At 46.2% G+C, this 18743-nt stretch overlaps 1 protein-coding gene across 7 annotated transcripts in view; it reads right to left on the reverse strand.

Moving 5' to 3' along the window:
• Positions 1–18743, reverse strand: part of NAV2 (neuron navigator 2) — a 390162-nt gene that overhangs the window by 163005 nt on the left and 208414 nt on the right. For all 7 annotated transcript variants that reach the window (XM_046685992.1, XM_046685993.1, XM_046685991.1 and 4 more), the window contains exon 7: positions 513–1614. In XM_046685992.1, the coding sequence (XP_046541948.1) occupies positions 513–1614 (1102 nt within the window). The remainder of the gene's footprint in view (positions 1–512; positions 1615–18743) is intronic.

An 18743-nucleotide genomic window follows, 5' to 3' on the forward strand; every position in this document is an offset into this window, starting at 1 on the left:
GGACTGGGAAGATACTTTATACGTGTGACATGGTAAGAAACTGTGAGGCTCTGGAAGCTCAAGATGCATGCCTCTGAGAGAAGCAGCCTCGGTCATGCAGCAAAGTGGTCTTTGTGTCTTCCATTTTTACAGTACATTCAGATGTGTTGGGACTGATGCTGGAGCTAGCTGAGTGATACCAAACCACCCTTCACGCATCTGCTCCTGCAGATGCTGCTGTTTCCCAAACACCCCCAGGCCCCCACGTGCCCCTGGAATCCTACTTATCCCAGGGTCAGCTCACATTTACGTCCTCTTGAGCTTTCTCCGACCTCCCTCACGCCACACTGTATTAACCATTCCCTCTAGTACACTGCATGCACCTCTGACAGGAGCTTATCCCATGGTACCTTAGCTGTTTGCGTAAACATTCCTGGAGGGCAGCCCTGAGCCCGCCCTCAAAGACCTAGAATCCACCGGGAAGGCTCCTGTGCCCAACGGTCCAGAAAGGGCAGGCGGGTGGCCGCTCCTACCTGTACAGGAAAGGCGCGACTGTGGCAGTGTTGGGGTGGTTGTATTGCTGCTGGGGCTGAGGTAGCTGGACACTGACAGTATTGCTTCCTGTGGTCTGGGTGGTCCCAACGGACCCACTGACAGTCTGGCTGCTGATGCTGTGGTTCAGGGTGGTCCCGCCTGGGCCTTTTCCTTCCGAGGATGCCAGGCTGGAGGAGGAACTGGAGTGTCTGCCGTCCAGCTGGGGCTTCTGCTGGGGAAGCCCCGAGCTCGGCTTCCCACCCCGGCTCCGCTCCCCCTCCTTGGGAGGGGCGGGGGCACTTGGGGACTTCGCGGGCACGCTCTTCATCCCTGGTTTTGGTATTCCACTGTGGGGAGGGGCCGTGGCCTCCTTCTTGGCACTGCTGAGCTTCCCCCCTTTGGGGATGAAGCTGGCGATCTTGGAGGACTTTTTTGGCATCTCGGTCACGGCCGCCCCAATGGGGTCTTCCTTCGGCCCCTCTTTGAGGTCCACCCTCTCAGTCACAGAGGCTCTCTTGGCGAGGTCCTTGCTTTTCTCCTTTTCCTTCTCCCGCTGCTGTTTCTCCTTTTCCTTCTCATTGCCTTTCGGGGAACTCTTCTTGGTGGTCAGCGCCCGGCTGAACGTTCTCTGGGCGATGCCCTTGAGCGCAATCTTGGGACTGTTGGAGGCAGGCCCGGCCGCAGTGAGCGGGCGACCCGCCGCCTCCATCTCTTCACTCTCTTCAAAGCTGGGCAGCATCTCGAGCCGCTCACAGCTCGTGTCCCGGGAGCCCGGGCCCTCACCCGCCTTGGAAGCCCCTTTGCTGTTGAAAAGTTTTAGCTTTTCCAGCATGGACTTCTGACTGTTGGGGGCTGGCTTCATGGCTTCGGGGCTGGGCCTGGGGGCCTCAGGCACGGGCTGCTTGACCGAGAGCATGGCGGCCGTGGCACTGTGCTTCACGCTAACCGACTTGCTGCGCCAAGGCTTGCAGGCGGCGCCGGGCTGGGGGATGGCTGAGGCGGCGCCCACGTTAGCCGGAGCCGAGGGGCCGCCGCTCTCGGAAGAGGCAGGTGCATGCTCGCTCATTCCGGGGTGGGGGGAGGCTGGGCTTGCCGATGGCTCTGCAGAGAGGGGAAGAGAAGGGAACCTGAGTTACACCTGTGGACCTGCACTGAAGACCAAGGAGGGTCGGCTGGGGTCACACAGCCAGTCACTCCCAACCGGAACGCCATACAGCTCCATCACCCACTTGGTGCATTCTCTGTGGTTCAATTTTAAATTCTACCTTGACTTCCTCCTGCTCTCTATCACACACAGTTCACATCCCCCCCACCCCAATCACGTTTTGGGGTGTGCTGTGCAAATGCACACTGATCTTAACATCAACAGGCATGAAGCACAACTAAGCACGTAAATTTATGGAAAAACAAACAAAAGTTCACACTGCCACCATGGTGGTGTAAGAAAGATGTAGGAAATATCTATTGTTTTGAGTTATTCAACCCACAACCCCATTTCCCAGTTATGCCAAACAATTGAGCATTATCCAACTTTAAGAAACATTAAAGAGACGTTAAAAGAAAAGAGACAACAAAATAGAGAAGAGAGACCATATATAATCTTTACAGAAGAATAATTACCCACAGAACTTGCTACACGCTATCAAAGCATAGAAGTTTTTCTGTGTTGGCACTTTTAAAGAGTTACAAACATGATTCAGGCTGGACTTAAAATAGACTTCTCAGCTTAAGAGTGTAAACTGTGCACGTGGCTTCACTGTAGGCAGGAAAACACGCAGGTTATCTGAAAGTCAAGCCTTTCCCCTGGCGCTCAGGAGTGTTTCCCCAGCCAGACTCCTTTCTCAGAAAAGCCTCAAAATATGTCCAAACTAGAACCAGAGCTATTCTGGGAAGAGTGGGTTCCAAGCTGGAGTTCTGCTAGCCACCCAGGAGGCCCAGATCACAGAGATGCAATCGGCAGCTCCCTGCTTCGGGCAGTGCCAGAACTGTGCAGCGCGATCCCACGGCAGGGCAGCTGCCAGAGAGCGCGGCAGGGGAGGCACACGCCCCCACCCACACCCCGAGCCCACCCGGTGCTCGTGACAGACAGGAGGCAGCCCTTCAGCCCCCAGAGAGCACGTCCCCATCTGCAAAGTCACGATGCCACGACTTACCTAGAGGCAGCCACTTTCTCCCACAACGACACCCTAGGAAGAATCCTCCAACTGAAGAGGCTGCCCTTCCAATTGTCACAAGTGTTTTCGGTTAAACTGCTCATGTTTCTAATTAACTTTTGTCATCCGCAACTGCTCCAGTGCCCAGAAGCCTGGCGGGATTAACGGCTGCTTCTTCTGCCTTTTTTTTTTTTTTCTTTAATACCTATGTTCCGCTGCCTTCTAGCAACAGAGTAAACTGTATATAGAGCGGCTTTTTATGATTTAAACGTCAACGGCCGCCCAGGCGGAGTGAAGGCAGCCGCTGTGTGGGACACGAGCACCGTGCAGAGAGCTCCCGGCAGCGGGACTGCCTCCCTTCACCCTCAACGGCTCGGGGAAGCCGCAGAGCCAGGGTGATCCAAAGCAGACCTCCCAATGTTTTAAAACACATACATCTTCCTGACTTACTGGGGATTTGGGCTGGAGGGGGCTGCTGCACAGCCCTCCCTAAGGAAACTGGCCGGGCGTTGTTGGAGCTCTTCCTGCGGAGAGCTTGGAAACGGGCTCCTGCAACCCACCCGCCCACACCACCTGCCTTTCAGAGGGTCTCCTCACCCTGATGCTGCCCACGGATGGCCCCCTGGGTGTCAGGAGGTGCAGTGCCAGGCACGTCGTGAAGAGGGGCTGACTATACTCAGTTTACCAGTGAGGAAACTGAGGCAGAGAGGGCTGATGACTGACCCTCAATCTCACAGCTAGATGTGGACATATCTGGGATTTGAACCCAGGCCTCCTGACACAGTGCCCCTGGGCCTGCACCACGGGTACCTCCTTTGAAGAAGAATACATTTAAACAACAGGCCCTTGAATGATGAGGGTGCTTTTCAGGCATTTCTATTGCGAGGGTATGTTCATGACATCCACAGCGGCCACGGGACAGGAGGCTCTGGGTGGAATACTGCTGACCCTCCAGTCCCGAGTCCCCCTTCTCTTAGGACAACGGCCTTCCCTGTTACCTGGGCTCCGATCTGGGGCAGAAGTAGTCATTCATTCATGCATTCAGTATATTCATTCCCATAATATCTCGGTGAGCACCTAGCATATGCCAGACGTGGTTCTAGGCACTTGACAAAACAAAGATCTCTGCCTTCGTGGAGCTGACGGTCCAGCAGGGAGGAACAGACAGTAAGGAGCTGATCAGTTTCACCATTTGTTAGAAAGTAAGTGCTAAAGCAAAGGGGGGTTGGGGGACCAGTTTGCAACAACATCCTTACAGGAGCTATGACATCATGTTCAGAGGGACACCCCTCTTTCCTAGAAAAGTTTTGGGCATACTCCCCACTAAGCATGAGAACATGGATCAACACAACCCTCTGCTCCCACTCATTCCTTCGAACTCCTACAAAGCTTGCTTGAAATGGTTCTGACAAGAAATGCCCCTCCCTAGCATTTCTGAGTATTTTTAACATTAATTACACAGCTGGAAATTAACCAACAACTAACCAGCTAATGTGGACTCAGAGTTAAACAGACACCGGGCTTGTCATAAGCGAAATGCACAGACTCACTGAAGACGTGTCTCCTTCAGATAAAAGGTGCAGGTGCATGGAAGGGGTCCACACAATGCAGGCAGGACGGACACGCACACTGTCACTGCTCAGGCTGTGCCAAATGGCTCCCAGAAATTCCTAATTGTGTTTAAAAAATTTTTTTTTTGAGGAAGATTAGCCCTGAGCTAGTGTCTGCCACCAATCCTCCTCTTTTTGCTGAGGAAGACTGGCCCTGAGCTAACATCCATGTCCATCTTCCTCTACTTTATATGTGGGATGTCTACCACAGCATGGCTTGCCAAGCAGTGCATAGGTCCGCACCGGGGGGGAGCCTGGGCCACTAAAGCAGAACGTGTGAACTTAACTGCTGTGCCACGGGGCCAGCACCTCCTACTTGTCTTAAACCCAAGCTCAAGTGCCTTCTCCTCTGTTACACTATCTGAGGCCCTCAAGCTGAATGGACTGTCTGTTTGCATCATATGACGTTTTCCCAACTTTCTGTTTTCCTAGGACATTGTCCATACCTCCCCGGAGAAAGATTCTGGAGGGCCACTGCCTTACACCAGGCACTGGGAACACAGAGATGAACAAAATGCAGCTCCTGCCCTCTAGGAACTCACTGTCCAAAGGGGCAACAGACCTCAAAACAGAGCACAGGATCACGCAGAGGACTGTGGAGGGCTGTATGAGGCACCACGAGATCCAAGGATTAGGCGTTACTGATTCTCCCATCTGGGGAGCCTTCATGGAAGAGGTGACCCTTGAGTTGGTTGTCACGCCATGCTTCTGCTATGGGTTGGTTGGTTATTCCATAGGTCTGTGAGTTCCTCCAGGACAGACACACACTCCTAGATTCATCTCTGTGTCCCAAAGCTGTCAGCACATAGGAAATACTCAGTACACAGTTTCTGAATTGTTGGTTGGCAGTTTTGACTTTTGCAAGTCACATTCAAGGCAACAGAGACACAAGATTTGCGATTAGTCCTTAGGGTTTTCTTAAAACTTTTCAGCCTAAACTCAAGGAAAAAAACCAGGACAGGGACTCAGAGCTTCAGAATTTCTACTTGGCATTTCACTACAGGGCCTCCCTGGTTGTGAAATCATGGGGACATTTCAAGGCTACTCATTCCAGCACTTGGAGATGATTCTGAATTTGGTTTTTAGAACAGAACTTTCCTGAGTTGGGGACAGGGCATCTGAGGATCAGATCGTCAATCCTTTGTGCTTACACCATGGCCAGAAATCCCCTTAATAGTGAAGGGGGCTCCAAGTCATGAGTGGTCTTGTCCAGGTCAACTTGACACGTTTCTGTCCTTTCTAAGGTATCACACCAGTGACCCTGGCTGAAGCGGATATTCGGGGCTGCTCCTTTTTCTTTGGGAAGCAGCCATTTCTAATGCCAGGGTTCTGTGATTCCTAGCAAGAGACTTTCCTTACAAGGCTTCTGAGATGGTCAGATAAATGCAGAAGGGGTGTGGATGGGCAGGCCAAGCCTCAGGCTCTGTCACCAAGATATGCCGTTTGCCTCTCTGGGCCTCAGTCGCCCTATTTGTAAGAAAGAGGATTAGCTCTTTCTCTAGAGTCCTTTCAGCCGTTTCCATTCAAATCTCAGTGAGTCTCTGAGAGACCCTATGAGGCTGGGCCAAGAACACAGCTCTCACTCACTAAGTTCTGTCCTTACTTTGGGCTGTGACTTACAGGTGTTTCTTTATCTTCAAGCAGTCCCCCTCCACCGTTCTCTTAAGATGTTTACTAATAAAGGCAGGAGAAAACCTGGCTGAGTCAAGCTGTAGTCAACCTTGAATGAGTCACCAGTGAACTCAGAAATGCTAATATTCTAGGAAAATAAGTGTGCAATTGTGCACGTTGCTGGGGGTGTGGGGGTGAGTTCTTTAAAATTAAGAGCACTTCTTGCCCTAATAACTAACAGCCCTCATTTCTTTTCTCCTGCATATGGACCTTTGTTAGAGCAAAGGAATCTAAGAGGGAGAAAGGAGAAAAGCATCAAGAATGCTCCGAACATCTGTATTCCTCCAACAATGCCATCGAAGTCGGTGAGATTACTGTCGATGGCACAGGGATGACATTTTTATAGTTTAAAAGTTGTATGTTTATTTTATTGCATATTAGAACAGATAACTAGTCCGTATATAAATTAACAGTTTCGTGGATATTAAATGTAGATTAAAATTTGAGTTGATTTAAGGAAAACATAAAATAAATAAAAACAAAAAAAAATTAAGTCTGGTTCACAGATTTGGCAAAAATCACGCAGAAAGTCTGTGAAAGACTGAGTTGTGGAAACACTGTTGCATTAAATCAAGAAATACTTATTTTACATATAAAACATATAATAAGTATTTTAGAAATACTTGCTTTACATGAAATCTATTCTTTTGGAAAATGTAATCAACCAGATAGAAATCAAATCAGAAAGCCCACATAAGGACCAGGTTCCAAACTAAGGTGAAATGGCTACTTTTTAGAACTTTATTCATGTGTATTTTTTCAGCATGACATGTTGCTGAGAATGGACAGATCTGGCAATATGACCAGGCCTTGTTTAGCAAAATATAATTGAAAAAATAATAGCTTTAGCAAGTTTTTGACTACTAAACACAGTAAGAATGACACAGTATGTCACACTCAACATTCAAATATCCATACGTAAAACTGAAAAATGCAATATATGCATTTTATATTGTAAAACATATAATTAGATATATAATTGTATATATTTATAGGTGCAATAAGCTCTGATACATTTGACTCAAGTCCGTTTTTTAAAATGCTGATCAGGGCCCCTAAACAGATTCTATGTCCCCAGACTGAGCATCACAGTTCTCAAAGATCAGCTTACAAGGCTCAACCACCACCAACCGACAAACCATGGCAAGGAGGAAAAAGTCTCATTTGAAACACTGCAGACAGGATGCCTTTGAAGAAGAGAAAGGGCTTTTTTTTTTTTTTTTTTTTAAGGGTTTAGGGAGAGCATTAATCCTCCAGTGGGGAGGGAAAAGTTTGGTTTTTCTGGCAACCAGCCTTAACCTTCCCTGACAGTAACCAAAATACTTTCTAAATGAAAATACTGTCTAAGGCAGATAAATAAGCATTTCTTCCTCTTTCCCTCCAGGAAGGCCAACACTGGCCACAGGTCCCTTCTGTCCCAGTCTCTTGGTTAGGGAAACGTTGGTGGTCTGGTCCCGATGCCAGCAGACACTCAGGGAGTGTGTTCCAGGCTGGCTGATCTCAGCCCCTGTCACCGCTACTGTGACTTCAAACCTGCCCTGGGGAAGTTTCCCACCTAAATCCTCTCCAGGGTCTTCATGAAAAGGCCTGATAATCGGACCTGGGAAAATGTTGGCAATTTCCTATAATTTGTCAAGTTGTCAATCTTGTGCACTCAAATTTGTTAGGATAATTGAAACCAGTTTTTGTTTTTGTTTTTTTTTTTTTACAGTGCGTGGACTCCAAGCACACAGGCTGGAGCTTGTCTTCAGAGTTGCTCAGGTCATTTCTCTACAGCCCTGCTGGCCATGGGAACCTCACTCCATCTATCAGTGGTTCTGCAGCATTCCTTGAGCCTGGCTGGAGGAGCCTTCTCTGCACTGTTGTGATCAGTGTCTAATATTAAGGGCATGGGCTTAAACCTAGTCTTCTCTCCATCACCCTCCTGGAGAGGATCCTTGGAGGTATGGAAAGAGGGAGAAGAAGGCATGGGAACCACCAAGGAGAGTGAGAGGGCATGGAGGGAGAGCGAGCTGGGCTTTGCTCACAAATGCTCTAAGAATCTTCTTGTGTCTACAATTCTACAGGATCCCAGGAGATCCAAGTTAGAATAAGGATGATGACTCATATAAACAAATGTTTTTAGAAAGTTGCTCTGTTAATGCAATCCCTATCAAAACCCTAGCGATGTTTTTTTGCAGAAATAGAAAAATCCATCATAAAATTCATATGGAATCTCAAGGGACTCCGAATAACCAAAACAACCTTGAAAAAGGACAAAATTGGAGGTCTCATACTTCCTGATTTCAAAACTTACTAGAAAGCTATGGTAATCAAGTCAGTGTGGTACCGGCATTAAGACTGACATATGGGCCAGTGGACTTCACTACAGAACCCAGAAATAAACCTTTGCATATATGGTCAAAGGATTTGCAAAACTATTCAATGGGGTAAGGACGGTCCTTTCAACAAATGGTGCTGGGAAAACTGGGTATCTACATGCAAAAAAATGAAGATGGATTCTTACCTTATACCATATAAAAAAGTTAACTCAAAATGGACCAAAGATCTAAACATAAGAGCTCAAACTAGAAAACTTTTAGAAGAAAACCCAGAGCAAAAGCTTCATCACACTGGATTTGGCAATGATTTCTTGGATATGACACCAAAAGCACAGGCAAAAAATCCAAAAAATAGAAAAGTTGGACTTCATCAAAATCAAAAACTTTTGTGCAAAGGACACTATCAAAGGAGTGGAAAAACAACCTACAGAATGGGAGAAACTACTTGTAAATCATATATGTGATAAGGAATTGATATTCAGAATATATAAAGAACTCCTTTACTCAACAACAATACAACAACCTAATTAAAAACTGGGCAAAGAACTTGAATAAACATTTCTCCAAAGAAGTTACACAAATGGCCAATACGCACATGGAAAGATGTTCAGCTTCACTAATCACTAGGGAATGCAAATCAAAACCACAATGAGATACCACTTCACACTCATTAGGAGGGTTATTACTAAAACAAAACAGAACAAAACAAAACAGAAAATAAGTGTTTGTGAGGATGTGCAGAAACTGGAATGGAACCCTTGTGTGCTACTGTGGAAATGTAAGGTGGTGCAGCCATTGTGGAAAATGGAATGCCAGTTCCTCAAAAAATTAAACAGAATATGATCCAGCAATTCCACTTCCAGGTAAATACCCAAAAGCAGTGAAAGAAGTGAAAGCAGGGACTTGCACAGATATTTGTATACCCATGTTCATAGCAGCGTAACTCACAATAGCCAAAGGTGGAAACAACCCAAGTGTCCATCAATGGATGGATAAACAATGGCTATTGTTTGGATAAACGAATGGATGAACTAAATGTGGTATATGCATACAATGGAATATTAATTCACCCTTCAAAAGGAAGGACATTCTGACAGATGCTACAACATGGATGAACCTTGAAGACATTATGCTAAGAAAAATGAGCCAGTCATAAAAGGACAAATATTGTATGATTCCACTCATTAGAGGTATCTAGAGTAGTCAAATTCACAGAGACAGAAAGTAGAATGGCGGTTGTCAGGGGCTGGGGAGAAGAGGAGGAAATGGGGAGTTCGTGTTTAATGGGTATAGAATTTCAGGTGAGGAAGATGAAAAGTGATGGAGATGGATGATGATGGTTGCATAACAATGTGAATGTAGTTCATGTCACAGAACTGTACATTTTTAAATGCCTAAAATGGTAAATATTGTATTATGCATATATTATCCCAATTTTACAAAAGGACTGTATTCAGCTGCAAGTAACAGAATTCTGACCCCACGCCCTAAACAGGTGAGGGGTTCACTATTTATTTCCAGTGCTTAGCACAGGGCCTGGCACACACTTAGGGCTCAATAAATGTTTGTTAAATCTATATAAAAAAAGTTTCTCTGTTAGTTTGATGGTTAATGAATCACATGAAATTATATAGTTTTGAATATTACTTTCTTTGTACTATTTTATTCTAGCTTGAAAAAAGCAACTTCTGCTTCGAAGCAATAGTGATCCTTTTCAGCAAACTCTAGCAGGCTAGCAAGTTATACCACTTGCTTCTTCCTCCCCAAACTGGCCATCACTGACTCTCTGGTCTAGCACCTTCTTCTGACTGGATGCCTCACTGCCTCCCATCCACACTGGACCTTGGCCCCCAGTCTACCTCCCATGCCATTCCCTCTAGGAAACCTCCAGAACCCCCAAACCAGAGGCCCTCTCTTTCCATCTAAAGAGCCATAAGGCTCTGTTGGGACTTCTCTGGGGTCCCCGCTACCTGCTGCCCTGTGCTGTGGTTAGCAGTTATACTCAGCTTACTTATAAGAATGGCTGATGCACTACTAGGTGCCAAAAATGATTCCCGGAAAACTCAATAAACAAATAAAAACTATTACTCACATTGGACCCCTCCACATGACTCAAAATTAAGATCAGGTTGCCTGGCTTTCCCCTCTTGGCTAACCATGCCAGCTCTCTCTAAAGATAAGTGACCTCAAAAGACTAGAAACCTTGGTGATGCTTTTAATGCTTTTTCTTCTATGAATGGTGGAAATTTTGCTGTACTGGGTCACTGAAAAGGTCATGTACAAACACTCCATCTCGTGATGGAGTGAGCCCCCAAAATGTGCAGAATGCAAAAGTGCATCACCCTAATAGTCATCTCTGTCCCGCAGGAGCCACAAAGTCCCCAGTTTTTCTCAGTGACTTTTCCACCCCAGGGGAGGCGGAAGCAGCAGCCCTCAACAGCTGGAGCAATCACAGCTGCTTCTTTTTAATATATGACAAGGTAATAATTCTTTTTCTTCAGTGGCTTATTTTGGATAAAACCAAGTGAAACCATGGGCAATGAGGTCATTTGTTTCTCTGCTGGTAGCTAAAAACCAGTTAAAGAAAATATGGAAGTACCATTTTCCTACATAGTTTTCATTCCATTTTCTCCAGTTTTACAAGATATATTTTCAAATCTCACTTAATGTCATAAAGACCTGGAAAACCTAAACAAAGGTTAACTTGCTGGAAATATCAGTATACAGTTGGGCTGACATTTGACCTTGGATAACACCTTAAAAAGAGAAAAAGTTCTTCAAATCTCTCTCCCTCCCACATCCCTTTAGATCAAAAGATCTCCTACACATATTTTCCAAATCTTCCCCCTCAGCTGGATAAGGAGACAAATCATTTGACTGCTGACACTGGAAGGAAGACACTTTAAAAACCAAAAGTGTTCCTATTCTTTATCTTTCATTTCTCGAAGGCATATCAGCCTCAAAATATCTCCTTCCTCCTCTTGAACTTATTTGTTTAAAATTTCAAGCAATATGTTTCAGGAGAAAGCTTTTGTTTCAATTGGTCAAGCCATTTCTCTATCTTGTACCATATATGGCTGTGAGAAAGTACCAAAGTGGCCATGGATCCCCTCCGCCCTTTTTTCAAGGGCGTATGAAGTTTCAGAGAGAGAGTATAAACACTTTCCAGGGGGCACCCTCATTCTTGCAGGAGGTCACTGTCCACAGCTAAAGCTCTTTGGCAGAGTGCAATGGCTGTCACTATTGTAAATACACCCTTCTAAGAGTTTGTTAAGAAATTCTGCCAGGCCTGCTCCTCTAAGATACCAGCCCAATCTTCCTGCTTTCTCTTGGGGCAAAGGATGGACACCCCAAAACAGGAGGCTCCAATGCAGCGTTAGACCAAAATGCTTTCCACTGAATAATACAAACAGGCAGTAACAGAGAGAAGGGGTTCCAGGGTTAGGTTACTTTGGAAAACGGAGGGCTAAATAGTAGTCAGTTTTCTTGCCTGCATGACTTCTCAGAGCGTTTAATATGCTTACCTATACTGGGAATATCCAAAATGATAATGGGATTAGTGTGATTCTTAAACGTATTTTGGCCATAGAACTGATTTTATGGGATAGCTTATGGAAACAGCCCACCGTGGGACACATTTTGGTAAACACTGCCCTAACAGAGGGAGCAGAAAACGGGCACACAAGCCAAATAAGGTAAGACAGACAAGATGGCTGTCCAACAGGTACCAGTCACTAAGCAGGAGAGCTATGTAAGGGAGAAGGAAGAAGATGCCCCTTGTTTTCCCCTGTGAAGTTATAATCTGGCAGACTGCAAAATGCTTTCATGATACACATTGTGAGTATTGAACATCCTTAATGTCCATCTGTTCCCTTTTATTTCAAAAGCACCAGTATAAGGCCCTACACTGCAGCCAAAAACCTACATGCGAACAGGAAGTGGGATTCAGGGCTGCGCAGCGGGTATGCCGAAAAAGATTCCTATGAACGCTTAGGCTCAGACCTGGGACACATGGCCATGAAAACTGATGGGATCTTGGCCTGCATTAAGACAGGAATGACATGCAGAACAAAAGAGGGGAGGCTCTTGCCCTGCTGTGCACAGCCCAGACCACAGCTGGAACGGAGAAACCTTTAGAATTTTGGAAACCTGGAAAGGGTTCTTAGCGACCCACTACTTTAAGTCACTCATTTCCCAAAAAGGGAACAGGGGCTCGGGCGGGTGATGACTTCTCCAAGGTCTCGCAGCCAGTAAATGGCACAGCTGTTACTGAACTTGGGACTCTGGAGCTTGTCAAGCAAGGTAGCTTTGCTCGCCCTAACCCCACACCTACCAATTCAGAATCTCTGGGGATGGACCCACACAATTGGCATTCACTGTCGTCCATGTTGAAGTGGAGAACCAGGTATGAAAGAATTCGAGTCTTACTAGAAAACACCAAGAAATTGTAGTTTGCCCAGAAAAAGGACCAGAATCTGGGGATGACCCTAAACCACTCTCCATGAGGAGTGACCGAGATGAGTGAGACATTCGGCTTGGAGGAGAGAGGAGCTGGGAGAAAGCAAAGTGGAAGAAAGAACTCTTATCACCAAGGCGGGTTTCCGCTTTTTGATTTTTTCTGCCCATGGACACTGAGAATTAAAAAAGGGCGAAAACAGCACCTGTCAGGGCAGGCCCAGGACTCAGGCCTACTCTGAACTACAGCATGCAGTGGTGGGAGCCAGGACCCCTTGTAGCACTGGGGTTGGTGGGGGGAGGGTTCATAGCAAATGTGGGAAAGGGGATTTGAGCCAACGTGTTCTTCCGTGTTCCCTGCTCCACTTCCACCAGAGGAGTTCTCTGCACACCTGAGATTTTATTTGACAAAAGTTTTCCATGCAAAAAAACCCCTTTGGCAACATTAATAATCATATATTAATAACAATAACATCTGGGGCTGGCCCTGTGGCCTAATGGTTAAGTTCAGCAGGCTTTGCTTCAGCAGCCTGGGTTGAGTTCCCGGATACAGACCTACACCACTCTGCAGCAGCTATGCTGTGGCAGGCATCCCACATATAAAACAGAGGAAGATTGGCACAGATGTTAGCTCAGGGCTAATCTTCCTCAGCAAAAAAGAAGAAGAAGAAGGAGGAGGATTCTGTTTCACCAATGATGAAACTGAGGCACAGAGCTTTAGTAGGTTCCCAAGATCCAACAGATTAGTGCCAGGCAACTTTCTTTCAAGTCCACACACTTTAGCTGCCCTCCTAGTCTACCCGCCTTGAGAAGAGACAAGAAACTGGACTCTCAAAGCGTATGCCCCTCTCTTGGTACAAGAGAGTATTTTCATCAAGTCTTCTGTCAACAGCTTTCAGATACTCTACAGCAAAATTCTCTGACCTTTAGCTCCTTCCCTGAGGAATAAGAGAATTTTTCCCTCCAAGAGGCTCTTTTCAAAAATGGGAACGTCAAACAGTTGAGTAACAATTTAAGTATGGTTTTTCTTCTTCAAAATTTAGGATGCTGGCAAAACGCAATCTTTCTGCTGTTACTTTTTCTGCCAATCAAAATCAGAAGCCAACCAAAGAACCAGCTTATTGTATTTCTCCGGGGGAATCAACGCAGAAACTGAGAGCTGAATTGGACTATTATTCACTATCTATGATTGTATTATGCCAAATGTGCAGGAAAAGAAGGAAAAAAAGCAGTCATTTATCTTGATTCTGCCAAGTATGCAGACACTTGGTATCAGATAGATCAAATAATTTCAGGGCTCCTGGCCGTCCTTGATCCACACACAGCTCGACCAGATTTCTGAGCCTTTTCACCTGACAGTGTCTTCTTAATGGAAAAAAACAGTTTTTCTTCTGAAAAAAAACCCGAAATACACTGAGGTAGGAAATGCCCCCAGAGACTGCTCACCGGCTTCACTCACCCAAATCAGGAAGCAATTTCCTCCAGGTGTCTGTTTTGTTTTATGTAACAGGCCTGGCTGTGACAAGTTGGGGGTAGATTGAGTTTTTGTAAATGGAGCATTCATCTGGATGAATCCTAGTAACTCTTCTGTAAGGTAAGACATCTTTAAACACAAGACAATCATGATGTGGTGGGAAGAATGCCAAGGTAACTGTCTCACCCTGCTCTGTGCCGTTCACACCCCCCTTAGGAGTGTGCAACCAGAGAACTTCGAGGACGCGTTCAAGCCCAACTTAACAGCTTGGTAACCTTGCCCTAGTTATTTAGTCTAGCTGAGCTCCAGTTTATTCATAAATGAAAATTAAACTAACACCAATAACTACCATTTACTGAGTGCCAACCAGGTGCCAGGGACCATCCTAAGTGCTTTAAATACTTTAACGAACTCATTTTATTCATGATTTCATTAATTCACACATACGCATGTTAAGAAGTGGATTCATGCAGCTCAGAGGTTAGCTACTCGCCCGAAGGCAGGTCAGGAAGCAGCAGTGCAGGAATCTGAGCACTGAAGTCCATGCTCTTAATCCAGGCCCTCCACTACATGGTGATGGTGACCAAAGCTTTCTTGCCGTGAAGAACAAAGCAACAGTAATGGGAGAGCATCCTGCAGAAAGCTCTGTAGGCAGACTGGTTTTCACTCCCCTACTAATATTGGGCTTTCTTAAAGGGAAGGACAGCTGTACCAAATATTGGTGGAATTGTTGTCTTCCATAAGCAGAGTGGGACCAGGGCACAGCCCAAAAGCCCCCTCAGACCCGACTCTATAGAGAAAAGAAGAATTGCCCTCGCTGAGGCCCTGTGCGTTCTAAAGTACCCACAGTTTGCAAGTAGGCCCCCATGGCCTCGCCCAGGCTGACTGCGGATCACTGGTAAGCAAGTGCTGCCCCTTGTCCCTCTCTGACCCAGTGCCCGATGCAGGGCAGGCATTGGCCCTTGTGCCTCGTCCACCTCCCCAGGCTCGCTGGAGGCAGTCCAGTGAACGCGGCTCTCACCATCGGCCGTGATGACTCAGGCCATCCTGGCCACATCTGCTCTGTTTCTCCAGGACTCAAAGGGCTCGTCACATGAAAGACAGTGAAGAGAGATTCGAGGAGCTTCTCACGCGTGTGCGGGGCTGGGAGATCTAACGTGGAAACCAGGCTTGCTCACGAACCAGCCTGCAGGTTTCAATGCACACTTACATGTGCCAAAGCTTCTAAAATGTTGTGCCAGGCGATCTTTGTCATCCTGAATAATGAATTCTGGAGGTACAGTAACCAGGGCTACGACTGGGGCTCAGAGTTATTCAGTGATGTTTCTCCTTGGAATCCATTAAACCACCACAACATTTAGTGTTTGCTCTGCCATCATCCTATCGTATCCCGTCCCTCCAACATTCTGGACACTTCTTGTGTTCAGGGTATTTTCCCAGGGGCTGGAGGCACAGAAATGAATCTATGGCCTATCCCTTTAAGGGGTTCTAAGTCTCGTGGTGAGACACCAGAAAGCAGAAGTAACGACAAAGCGTGAAACCCTTGTGACAGGGAATGTTTATGGGCTGTGGATCCCAAGGTGGGTTATCTAATCGGTCTGGGAGCATATGGGAGCCAAAGAAGTCATTCAAGCTGTTTGACCATCCCTGCACAGAACGTCCAGAACTTAATTCTTTGCAAAGAATCAAAAGGAAATGAAGTGTCCAGACACCCAAACCTAGCGACTGAAATTAAATTCAGAAGGATAAACTACGTAGCTTCTCTACTCGATCAGGGCAAAATCTGGTCAGCTAAATGCAATCGTGATACTAATCACAACCAGGAACTCTGGGGCACATCCACTGCATCCAGGCTTAATGAAAAATGGGATGTCTAACTCAGCATGTCGTTCTTCCCTGCTCGCCTGGCACACACACACTCTTCACTCAGCGCACGTCCTGAATTTATTTCCACAGTGAAGCATCCTTACGAGTCACCTCCCAGGCGTGCAGACTCAACACTTTCATTCTTTCCCGAACTTGGTTAAGCCAAAAGCAAAGTTGATGGTTTCAAATAATATCAAACTGACTACTGATCTGGTCATGCCCAGCTGTCAATGCAGATGCCACGTATTCAAGGCAAATGACTAAACTTCCTCCTTCAAGAGACACGCATCTCAATAACAAAGATGAAAATTCGTGACAGAGACCAAAATGCAATTTTATACTCCCAGTTTGGGACTTCGAGGAGGAAATGAAGGCAGGAAAAGACAGCTAGTATTAGTCCCACACCCACTAGGACTAAGCTTGACAGCCAAGTTCTCTTCCTGAATCTTCACAGCCACTCCCTGAGGAGGGCAGTATCAAGCCTATTTTACAGAACAGTAAACTCAGGCTCAGGGAGGGAGAGTCACTGGCCTGGGATCACACAGCTAGTACACGCAAAGGTGAGGTTCAGGTAGAGGTCTGTCCAACACAGAGGCTATGCTTGCTGCCTCAGCCTCATTCTCTTTCGTAAAAATTAATAGACCTGTGGGACCAAAGCTGGGGGTGGAGGGGCTGTGGGAGGAGAAGAAGGTAGCAGAATATTTCTGGGGAGCGACTGTGTGTTAGGGTAACGAGAGCACCAGAATTTCTGTTAGCATGACAGAGTCGTGCCTGGTAGGAGAATTCCTTGATAAGCCACTTGAACCAGAAGCTGAAGCCCTAGGGCAACCTGAATGGGGACAACTGTCTTGCAGAAATGACAAAGAAGTGCTTGGTTACATCGAACAGAGGGAAAAGAAGTGGGCGGGACAGGGAAGCTGGGGCACTTGTGACAGGCACCATTTCCCTCCCTGTGACACCACAATACGCTGTCTCAAAAGTTACTAAAAACAAGACGTGCTCGCTGGGAGTGGATATCTCTTGGAAACCAGCAAGGACGGAGGCTCCTGTATTGAGGGCATTGGGGTGGAACGGAGACAACATTCACAGAGAGCAGCTGGGGGATGCGGTCCACGGGAATTCGCAGAAATCCTGAGGTGGCTTCCAGATGGTTCAGTGAGATCTCCCAAGAACGGGAAGGTGTTTGCAGGCATCTAGCCTGGCTGGGCAGGTCCAGCACAGCTGATCTCTGTTCCATCAGCATCGCCTATTTCCGCATCAAGGGCCAGCCATGCATCTCCTCCTCCTGGCCTCAGTTTGTTCTCCTCCCCGTCGCATAGCCCCCCAGTTCCCTAACCCATTTCTCCCTGTGAGGGTCACAGCCCAACTCATCCTCTTCTCATCTCTACCTTTCATAGGTCTTAGCCCTTTGTGCTTACTACTAGCCTGGTACAGACTGAGCTCACTCTAAGTGCATATCTCCTCCTCTAGGACAGACGTCAGCAAACCAGGGCCTGAAGGCCAAATCCAGCCCACCACCTATTTTTGTAAATAAAGTTTTATTGGAACACAGTCATGGTCGTTCATTTCGAATTGTCAATAGCTGCTTTCTCACTACAGTGGTAGAATTGAGTAGTTGCAACAGAAACCTTATGGCCCGCAAAGCCCCAAATATTTACCATCTGGCCATTTAAAAGAATGTTTACCAACCCTTGTTCTAGAATATTAGTTCTTTGAAGACAAGAGCTGTGTTTCATTCATCTTTTTATCCCCAGTACCTGATACAGGACAAATGTTGCTCGGTTAAGTGGATGAATGCATGCATGAGGGTTAGATAAACATCACTGGTTAGGAACCTAATGCAGTGGTTACTGCAAAGATGCTAATTAGAAATGCTTTAAAGAACTGCAAGAGATACTCTAGCTAACTGTATTTTCTGGTTAAGCCAGTTAACAACAACAATAACAACTTTGTTTTAATGTAAATTAGTTTGTTTTTTCTCAAAAGTATGTTAGTCCATTTCTCCTCCTTAGTATACCTGGGTCTAACTGTGTGAGGCTTCAGGCTGCATTTCTGAACATTCGCATCCATCACTAAAAATCACAGATACGGCTTCAGAGGCTGTTTAGGAAGAGGATAAATTGTCTTCCAGTTAAGTTACTGCTTTTTTAGTACATATACCAAAATATCAGGTTATTTCCCTATCATTTGCTCTTTAATAATAGTACAATACTTTATTGGGCATATACTGTGTAAAAGGCACTGTGCTAAGCACTTTACTTGCACTCCCTAATTTACTCCTCACAATAACCCTAAGTAGTAGACATTTCTACATTCCCACTTTACAGATGAGAATACCGAGGCTTGGAAAGATTAAGTAGCTGGTCCAACGTCAAATGACAGGTACACATCTGCTAGCTCCAGTGTCTGACCTGTAAATCATTGCTCCAAAGTTCATTCACTCATTCATTTATTCATTCCACCAACAAATATGTATCTAAAGTCTCTATACACCATCACACCACATGTTGTGATGGTAGTGGGGAGAGAAGAGAATAAGGCTCCATCCCTGATCTCAAGGAGCTCGCCTGCTGATGAAGGACGGACAAGATAACCACAGTGCACAGTGTGGACGACCAGAGAATGAGGGCAGGGTGCTGTGTGAACTCAAAGAAGGGGTTCAAACTCAGGGCCTGGGGTC

This window comes from Equus quagga, chromosome 14, assembly GCF_021613505.1.
Source record: "Equus quagga isolate Etosha38 chromosome 14, UCLA_HA_Equagga_1.0, whole genome shotgun sequence".
NCBI lineage: Eukaryota > Metazoa > Chordata > Mammalia > Perissodactyla > Equidae > Equus > Equus quagga.